Consider the following 10,685-nt stretch of genomic DNA (forward strand, 5'->3'; position numbering starts at 1 on the left):
GTGTGTGTGTGTGTGTGTGTGTGTGTGTGTGTCCGTCCTGCTGTTTCATTGATTACATGCATGTTCTGTTTCTCTGCTGGAACTGGCCAAAAAGATAAATAAATAAAAGATGTTTTGTGTTTTTCTGTGAATCATTGTGTTTGCTGGAAGCTGCACTGTTGAGTAAGACAAGAGCCGAAAGCAGATGTGAAGGAGGTTGTTTTAAAGTTTGACTTCAAGCACATGATCTCTTTACTGCCTGGAAAGGAAACGTGTGTGTGTGATATAAAAATATTGCCTTTAGTTATTGTGACAATGTGACATTTCATCTTTGGAACTCATGAGTCAGATACAAAAATGATTGTTTTGAAAGAAGAAAATGTAAATGATGTGTATCATCGGATGTGGTGTGTGTGTGTTTGTGTGTTTGTGTGTGTGTGTGTGTGTGTGTGACGTTTAAGCATAAGAGCCAGCTGTGATTAGGTTTGTAACACATCTGAGCGATATTCTACATGATAAAATTGTTTTTCTTAACACGAGTTCTGTAACTAGGTTCAAATAACAGGGTTTAAATAGTTTAGAGACTACTTATAGAATGTGTTTTATCAATTAATTCATTTATTTGCACTACATTAGACGTAAGAGCAGTTTCAGCTTTTTACTTTTTAACAGCTGTCTGTTTTTTATTAGTTTTATTTTATTTAATTTTTTTTTTCTAATTGAAAGTTGTGGTTCAAAAACTAAGTAACGTGTCCATGGGAAACGTGTCACAGTAAATGCATTCCAGATGTGTCTCATGATGTGTTTATGCACACTGCTGTGCAGTTGGGACAGTATTTCAGTGATTTTCTTAAACTGATAAGTGATGTAAACAGATCCTCAAAAGGAATCAAACAAATCCAGAAGAGACACAAAGCAAGAGTTTGGAAGGAGTAGATTTAGAGAAAACATAAAAACACTGAACACATCTAGATGTTGAAACATCATCAGATGAAGTGATTATAATAATATTGTATTTTTCCATAAATCTGAGAGTAACACTTGGTTTTTGCTGATGATGAAAATGTGTTCTTTTTTTCCAGAGCTGATCACAGTAAAAAAGAAAACTTTATCAGCTACACATTTTTATAGTATCACAGTGCATTGTTTGTGTCTGCTGGGGTCAGTACATTAAAAAAGTAATGTATACATTAATCTGTTGACTCAGTGAGTCTAATAATGAAGTCATCTTAATGCTGACAATTGCTGAATTCAGTTCTACACATTGGAAACACTGGTTTGATTGTCTACATATTTTCTTTTTTATTGTCTGTTTGTTTTATGAACAGTATCAAAAAGAAAAAAAATAAGTAGGTCCTCTGGATGGGTTCTTCTTTAGTGAAACGTTTCGTTTCTCCTGCAAGAGACTTCTTCAGTCTGATGAGTTTCAAGTGAATTCAGCCTTATAAGCACTGCCTCCACATGGACAAACAGGTTAGTCTCATGAAAAAGAGGGCCATCGCCTAACAATAGGCTTGATTAGCTCTATTGGGGTCATGTGTCCCATCACCTGACTTATTGATTTGGATGCCTCGGCTGTGGAACCCATCCAGAGGACCTACTTTTTTTTTTCTTTTTGATTTTTTTCTACCTGGATTACTGAGACGCGTCAGGACATTATGAACAGTATATTTTGGACCATGAGTCTGCAAACCAAGTACATCATCATCATCATCATCATCATCATCATCATCATCATCATCATCATCATCAGACACCTGTTTCTAACTGAACCACTCAAAAATGAGACCTCACATCACATTTTAAATGCACCTTTCCTTGTTTTCTAACTAACATTCTCAAAACTAGTTCATAACATAAAAACCTCAGCTGCTGTGTGGATAATATTGCATCTGGAAAAAAATATTTGTGGTTCAAAAATTGAGGCAAACATTGCACATCACTATTTTTTATGTTTTAGATTTGTGTTTTTGATTCAATTTCTCATTATGTGATTGTTTTTTTTTTGTTTGTTTATTTGTTTTTTTTTTCACTCAGCTGCAGAACCTGTCCAGCTGCACTGTCTAGACCAGTGGTTCCCAAACTTTTCAGCTTTTGACCCACAAAATACCAGCAGCAGAGACCTGTGTCCCCAGCTGTTGTTGTTTAAACATTGTTTTCACATCTAATAAACAAGAGCATAGTACCATTATTTATTACTTTATTTTTGTTCATTTTGAGTACACTAATCTCATTATTTTATAACAACAAAGGCAAAAAATGTTGTTAGTTATCATTTTTCTGTGTAATTAATTCAGGAAACATGTTCAGGACCCCACCTTGATGTTTCAGGACCCCACTGTGGGTCCCGACCCTAACTTTGGGAACCACTGGTCTAGACTGATTTTATGTTTTAACTCGTTCTTTTATTTAATTCACTACAATTTGCACTCGCAGTTATTACATGAATAATTTTAATCTTCACAGCTGTGAACAGACTTATTCAGTGCAATGCTTCTGAAACAGTAGACTTTTTGATGAGTCTGTTTTTTATTGTTATAAAAAATATTATATTATTATTATTTAATTATCTGTAAAAAGACACAAGTCGTTGATTTTTGTATTCTTTTATTGTGACAACAATTTTCCGAAACGATGCTGTTGAAAAACTGATGTTTCCTCTTTCTATTTTTTTTTTGTGTGTGTGTTTCAGAATCCTTGATGCTGTGGTGACACTGAAGACAGAGTGTATCCCTGAAAAATACACACTCACACACACACATGTGAAGTGACTGAGAAGCCTTTTGGATATACAAGCGCTTCACCGGACATAATGAGAGGCTACCTGCTGACTGCACTCTTTCTCCTGCCCTTGGTGAGTCAGTTACTCGTGTGCTGTAGCCGTGTGCAGTTCACATGTGGAGGCGTGTGTTCGCGTGTGCACAACAGAAAGCTCACGACGTCTGCGTCCCCTGCTTTCTTAGCCGAATCTATTCTCTCGCCCGAACTCCTCGAGGTGTCTGTGATTTGGCCAGGGGTGGAGCCAGGGGTTGGCCAGGGGTGGCCATGGCCTCCACAGACAAATCTTTGGCCACCCCATTGGCCACCCAGCTGTACACACCCCTTCCACAGTGAAAACACATTTAAGGGTGGAATAATCCTCCTGAACAGTTGGTGGCAGTGTTTAACAGTTTGAAACATCACCAAGCTCAATCACTGAAGAAGAGTAAAGAAAACAAAGTGATGGTTTTCCTTCTATACAGAACATATGCCTATGTAATCTGACTTATGGTGTCAACTTTTGGACTTATGGTGACAAATGTTTTTATTTTTATTTATTTATTATTTTATTTTATTTTGTTATTATTATTAGTTTTTTTTTTTCATTTTATGTTTTGAAGGCTGCATGATGCTCTGTGTTTGGTTATGAGTAGACCTATCACTAAATCAGAAGTGAAACAGCCCTCTAAATTCGCTGTTGGTGGTTGTCAGTATTGCACCTGTTCATTGGGTAAAATTATTAATATTAGTTTTAAACACATCATTATTTGGCACAATGACGTGTTACAATTAAAGATAAATAAATAAACAATAAAAAAGTAAAAAGCAACCCTAAAGTCACTGGATATGATAAATTGTGTCACATTAATGAACCTTGTCTCAGCTGTAGCAGTGAGTTTAAACACAGGATGATGAAACTAGTTTAATGAGTAAGCTGTCTCTGAAAAATTTATTAAATCAAGTGTTTATTTATGCAGTTAAAAGTATGTTTAACAATCTGGTAAAATACACCAGAATGCAGGAAATGGCATCTATTATCAAAATTTTCAGGGGGAGAACCCCCAGACCTCGCAACAGTGTGTCCCCCCACTTTCAAACTGGTGACACCCATGTTTATAAGGTACTCACTGTCTGTATAACAACATAAGGAAATGACCAAAACACAAAGATCTGCAGAAACTTTCAAGTAAAAAAAATAAACGATGTAATTTTCCGGGCCACCCCTGAATGAGTAGTGGTCCCATTCTGGCCACCTCTGGGTGAGTAGTGGCCCCAGTCTGGCCACCTCTGGGTGAGTAGTGGTCCCAGTCTGGCTACCCACGAGAAAAATATCTGGCTCCACCACTGGATTCGGCTCAAAAAACGGCCACGGGCCGTGTGTCGTAATCAGCATACGTTCGCAGAGCTGGAGATCAGCGCTGCGTCAAGGCGACTGCCCTCCTCGCAGAACAAAGCCAGATGGGCCGGCTGAGCGGTGAGCTGCCAGTCCGTTTCACAGTGAATCACAGTTATTTGCGGTCGCACCGAAGTAAAAAAGAATGAAAGAGTGGTGCGAGATGTGTGGGAAGAATTCTGTTCCGCGTTCTGATGCGGCACAGCTGGACTTTTATAGCTAAGCCACCCACGTTCATTCTCCTTTTAGCTGCTCAAAAGCAGCTAACCACAAATATAAACGCTAACTTGAACGGCTGATACTTTAAACTGATTAGCTGTTATAAATAAGGACTAAAATTAAGATCTCCACCTTTAATGTCAGGTAGATTCTGCACAATGCAGTGACCTTCAGCTGCAGACATGTTCGGATGCACTTGTGTGTCAGACTGGTGTGCACGCTGAACCAGTGTCTGCAGCGTCAAATGGGAATTTTATTATCTGTTCTGCTGCGGGAGCCACTGACTTATCTGGTGCTGGAGGAGAGCCACCGGGAGGCAAACTGGGCTCTGCAGCTTCAGCACGGAGGTCTTATCTGGACAGACATCTGTTCCTGAGGAGGGAAATGATTGGAAGCGGAGAATAGGAAGCACACTTAAAAATATATACATTTCATTGATCTCTGATTCCTGCAGTGTTGCCATGGTAACTGTTTCCAGTTGGAGCTTTTAATGTCTAAAGTCTGTGATAATTGATTTAAAATTGCAATTTAGTCTTTTTTTACTAAAAGTTGGTAAAATTTGATTTTGTTGCAAACAAAATTTCTCTGTTTTTAAATGAATATTGAACAAAATCTAGAACAGTTTACTTGGTTTCAAAGGACATCGTTTTCATTAAGTGTAGCACAGTTTGTTTAACGGGGAAGTGAAGAAGATTTGAAGCAGTCATGTAGAATTGAGCATCTGTGCTAGACGGTAGAGGTTTTTCATTAAAAAATATCAAAGAAATCAACTCAAGGAGGGCTGCGAGCATCTGAGGAAACCCGAGGGTATACTGTACGTTAAAGAACTACAAGGACTTTTTTTGCACAAAATAATTGTGGAAGGCAGTAAAACTTTATTAAAAATGTATAAACACTGGGAAATTGGGAGGGGGCTGATTTAGCTCAGTGTTGCAGTCTCAGAATACTGAGGCCACAGGTTTGATCTCAGGGAGGGCATCAGGCCTAAAACTGTCAAATCGGTTGTGTGAGATCCAGAAGTGTCAAAAGTATTCACATCCATTGTTTAAGGAGAAGTAGGCACTAAGGTTTAAAAATACTTTTTTAGAAGTAGAAGTATCAACTCAAGCTTTTTACTGAAGTAAAAATGTAAAGTACTGGTTTTAAAAGTAATGAACACTTGAAAAAAGTCATTAAGGATAAAAGAATAAAGCATACAACCTCCACCCCACACATTATGAGTATAATGTTAAATTAAAATGTTAATGTTGAAAAATTGGGAATTAACTAACTAGATTACTTGTTTCAGCCACGATCATCTTCATTCTAGGCTACATCTGCTACAGCAGTGGTTCCCAACCTTTTCAGACTTGCGTAAATACTGACATCTTCAAAGAAATGCAATCTTTTCATCATCTGCCTGTCACTCCCAAGTGTTTTTAACTTCAGCCAATAAGCCAGAGCCAACTTGTCTATTTGTTTCATATATTTTATGTCATTAACTCAAGAACAGATAAAACATTGGATGAAACAGATACCCCGTTTTGTTCCCTTCAGTCAAACGTAATGATGATTCTCCAAATCTATAATGTACAACTGATGATTAAATGAAAATTATTTAACCCCATAGAACGTTTGGTTCTCAGACATTTTATTGTCTTCAAAGACAGATAAAAGATGAAGATAAAAACATTGCCTTGAGAGTGAAATAAATAAATAAACCAGGTAACGGCAGGTGCAGGAAGCAGCAGCGTCCAAAATACATCAGAAACTCGCCCATTTGAGCAAATTCCATGAGATTCTGCATTTTATACTGGATTCCATTTTGTGTCAAATCCATGATTTCCACATTGCTATTTTAATTTATTTTTTTATGCAACTGGGAATTTTTATCCGTCGGATAGTCGAACCTTGGATTCAGGAAGAGCAGTGTGGTTTTCGTCCTGGTCGTGGAACACTGGACCAGCTCTACACCCTCAGCAGGGTCCTGGAGGGTGCATGGGAGTTCGCCCAACCTGTCTACATGTGTTTTGTGGACTTGGAGAAGGCGTTCGACCGTGTCCCAAGGGGGGCCTTGTGGGGGTTCTCCGGGAGTATGGGGTACCGGGCCCTTTGTTACGGGCTGTCAGGTCCTTGTACGACCGGTGTCAGAGTCTGGTTCGCATTGCCGGCAGTAAGTCGGGCTCGTTTCCGGTGAGAGTTGGACTCCGCCAAGGCTGCCCTTTGTCACCGATTCTGTTCATTACTTTCATGGACAGAATTTCTAGGCGCAGCCGAGGTGTTGAGGGGATCCGTTTTGGTGGCCTTAGGATCGCATCTCTGCTTTTTGCGGATGATGTGGTCCTGTTGGCTTCATCGGAACGAGATCTGCAGCTCTCGCTGGAGCGGTTCGCGGCCGAGTGCGAAGCGGCCGGGATGAGGCTCAGTGCCTCCAAATCCGAGGCCATGGTCTTGAGCCGGAAAAGGGCAGAGTGCCTTCTCCGGGTCAGGGGGGTCGCCCTGTCTCAAGTGGAGGAGTTTAAGTATCTGGGGATCTTGTTCACGAATGGGGGAAGAACGGAGCGGGAGATCGACAGGCGGATTGGCGCAGCGTCTGCTGTAAAGCGGGCGCTGTACCGGTCCGTCGTGGTGAAGAGAGAGCTGAGTCAGAAAGCGAAGCTCTCGATTTACCGGTCGATCTACGTTCCTACCCTCATCTATGGTCATGAGCTTTGGGTCATGACCGAAAGAACGAGGTCCCGGATACAAGCGGCCGAAATGAGTTTCCTCCGCAGGGTGGCTGGACTCTCCTTTAGAGATAGGGTGAGAAGCTCGGTCATCCGGGAGGGACTCAGAGTAGAGCCGCTGCTCCTCCACGTCGAGAGGAGCCAGTTGAGGTGGCTTGGGCATCTGGTAAGGATGCCTCCTGGACGCCTCCCTGGTGAGGTATTCCGGGCACGTCCCACCGGGAGGAGGCCCCGAGGAAGACCCAGGACACGCTGGAGGGACTATGTCTCTCGGCTGGCCTGGGAACGCCTTGGAGTTCCCCCGGAGGAGCTGGAAGAAGTGGCTGGGGAGAGGGAGGTCTGGGCATCCCTTCTGAAGCTGCGACCCGACCCCGGATAGGCGGAAGACAATGGATGGATGGATGGATGGAATTTTGTCCACATACCCCCTGTAATATGCTCGCGTACCCCAAGGAGTATGCGAGCATATTACAAATCTACTCCTTCCAAACTCTTCGCTGGTTGGGAATCACTTTGTCCTGCTGTAATGTGATGTGATTTGTGTCACACAGGTGTGATGGAGTGAGTTCAATCCAATAGTGTGTCAGAATGGTATATATTTACACTTCTCATCCAACCACATTCAAATTCACTTTATCCAAGGGCTCCATGTATCTGGATAGATTTCTATTTATTTATTTTTTCTGAACAATAAAAAGATGGAATAAAAACAAGTCAAAGTTAAATAGAAATGAAATACTTTTTGCATTTTTAAAAAGTAAGGATTAGAAAGTACAGATAATTGAATTAAAATGTAAGGAGTAGAAGTAAAAATTAGGCTGAATAATAATTACTATATTTATTCATGTGTAATACTAGAAATTTAACCCTAAAAACCATTCATAAAGTGGGGGGATAGTATTATACACAGGTTATTTTTAATTAGATTTTTACGCTTTGTAAGCTCAAAAAATGATGATCGTATTATACATGAGATCGTATTATACATGAATACGGAATACGGTACCCCACTAAAGTATAAATAACCAAAATGTCTACTTAAGTAAAGTAACAAAGTATTTGTACTTAGTTACGTGACACCGCTGGTGAGTTCTCTTGCTGTGGTGACCCTGCAGAGGGGAGCAGCCGAAAGAACAATAACATGGAACTAAAGAGGTTGTCTGAGTCGATTCAGTTTCCTATAATTAAAAGACAAAACATAAGCTGCTGAGGAGATAAAAAAAATATTTCATCTCAAACAGATTCGTTACCTTTAATTGATGGTTTTATATTAGAAATCTAACCTTTTTGACAAGAAATGTTTTGTACAGATTGTTCTGACTTTGAGGTTTACCTTGCGCTTTGATTTTGTGAACTAAAAAGTGAGTTGCTTCTTTTGCAAAAAAAAGGATGTTTTCAATCTACAGAGAACAAATCCTACCGGAATGAACAACTGAAACTAGAACAAAATTAAACTCCCACATTTCTAATAAGCATACAGCCACATCCAGCGCTCTAATGAAATAATTTAAGAATAACACATTCATCTTTTCATCTGACAGGCTTGTCTGCATCCATGCCAAACACATATTAGTCATCTGCATCCAATTATTTCTCATGTAGGAAGCCCTGCCTTCGGTGTGCATCGGCTGCTGCCAGCTTACCTGCTGCTTAGCAACATGGATGCTGCCTTTGATTGCAATCTTTCTTTGATAAAACCAATAAAGGAGTTGGTTTTATCAACTGAACCTCTGAGAAGAATGAAAAGTTGTTGAGTTGGTTTTGTCTGTATCGAATAAATCAAAGAACTCCTAACTAATGCTGTTTGATAATGATCCACAGCTGGTTCTCAATGATGGCTCAAGTAATTCACAATTCGCTCTGTGTTTTGAAATTCCGCCTACGTCCATCAAGGTAAATAAAAGAACTGGATCTTTGCTGCCAGTTGATGTCCCAGTTTTAACTGGGCAACAAGGCCTGCAGTAAATTCATATCCGAGGCGAGGGCAGAGACAGAGTGATGAGTCAGCCCGGGCTCAGAGGGTTGGGATATATTACACCTATCATTTCAGTGTGAGAGCAAAAGAGGACCTGCACAAAAAGCTGTGGGTGTGAAAAAAAGAAAAAGAAAGAAGATTGGCCTTAAGAGAGTGAAGGGAGGCATCAACAGAAAAGATGACAAACACTGAGTCCACCACCTCTGGGTAAATAGTTCCCCTCAGTGCACAAAACGGCACCACACTTAGTCCCGTTTCCACTTGTTTGGGTTCCTTATGTTTCATTTTCATTTTCTGTCATGTCTGTAAGTGACACAAAGCTGCAGAGAAAAACTAAATTAAAATTCTCAATGCTTCTCTTTGAGCAGATAAGACATGCTAAGACTGTTCTTTTGAATCTCGTAGTTACAGGGGTTAGACAATGAAACTGAAACAATGCAATGCACACAACATTATGGGTGACGTACCAGAGTTCAAAAGAAGAAAAATTGTTGGTGCACGTCTTGCTGGTGCATCTGTGACCAAGACAGCAAGTCTTTGTGATGTTTCAAGAGCCACGGTATCCAAGGTAATGTCAGGATACCACCAAGAAGGACCAACCACATCCAACAGGATTAACTGTGGATTTAAGAGGAAACTGTCTGAAAGGGATGTTATGGTCTAAAACCAGGTGTTTCCCTGTAGAATGTTCATGGTTGTTGACAAAAGCCTCAGCCAAAATTCTGGGAAGACCCTTTGAATCAGTTTTTGACCTCAGTCTTTCTCATAACTCCTCAAAATGATAAAAGACACAGAATTTGTATGGCACCATGTCAACAAAAAGCTGTCCAAGAAAAACCATCCTGAGCAACACATTCATACATATCAAACCCTTCAGACATTTCCCTGTGCCTTGACCCTCTGAAATCCACACTTTTCACAAAAAATCCATAGTTCTCTCACACAGTACGGAGGTGGGGGGGGGGGGATAATAGTGCAGAGGAGCACGGAGGGGAGGACGAGGAGGCGGGACAATGATGTCCTTACAGCTTTCCAGCTCAGAGATGTAAATAAATTTAGCATTAGCCACATTCTGCAAATCCACCACACATGCATGCTTGATAGTGAGAGTGCATCACACCAGTGTTGTATAAAGTACCACAAAATGATACTTGAGTAAAAGTACAAGTATCTAAAAAAATTCCTTTGGTAAAAGGTAAAGACTCCTTGAGGAATATTACTTCGATAAAAGTCAAAGTATCTGATGTTTTTTGTTTTTAAGTATTAAAAGTAAAAGTACTGATTTAAAATGAGCAGTTAGATTTTACATGATGACATTTATTAGGAGGTGACCTCCCTCCAAAAAAATACAGAAATGACTATATTGTATTAAAATAATTAATTTATGTTAAATTTAGGATGCACTGGTCAAGCTGTTTCAGTTTATATACATACGTATAAAGTGGGTAAAATAAGTATTGAACACGCCAACATTTTTCTCAGTAAATATATTACTAGAGGTGCTAATGACATGAAATTTTCACCAGATGTCGGTAACAACCCAAGTGATCCATACATACAAAGAAATCAAACCATAAATGTCCAGTTATTTGTAATAATGTGGAATGGCACAGGGAAAAAGTATTGAAAACGCTTACTGAAATTTATCTAATAC

General features: G+C 39.9%; 1 protein-coding gene across 1 annotated transcript in view; it reads left to right on the forward strand.

Moving 5' to 3' along the window:
- Positions 1 to 10,685, forward strand: part of LOC106536751 (pituitary adenylate cyclase-activating polypeptide type I receptor) — a gene marked incomplete at its 3' end in the record, with an annotated part of 28,539 nt that overhangs the window by 1,645 nt on the left and 16,209 nt on the right. Inside the window, 1 exon segment of the mRNA XM_014034072.1 lies at positions 2,672 to 2,833. Within this exon segment, the coding sequence (XP_013889526.1) occupies positions 2,792 to 2,833 (42 nt within the window).

The sequence above is a fragment of the Austrofundulus limnaeus genome, unplaced genomic scaffold, assembly GCF_001266775.1.
Source record: "Austrofundulus limnaeus strain Quisiro unplaced genomic scaffold, Austrofundulus_limnaeus-1.0 Scaffold1956, whole genome shotgun sequence".
Classification (NCBI taxonomy): domain Eukaryota; kingdom Metazoa; phylum Chordata; class Actinopteri; order Cyprinodontiformes; family Rivulidae; genus Austrofundulus; species Austrofundulus limnaeus.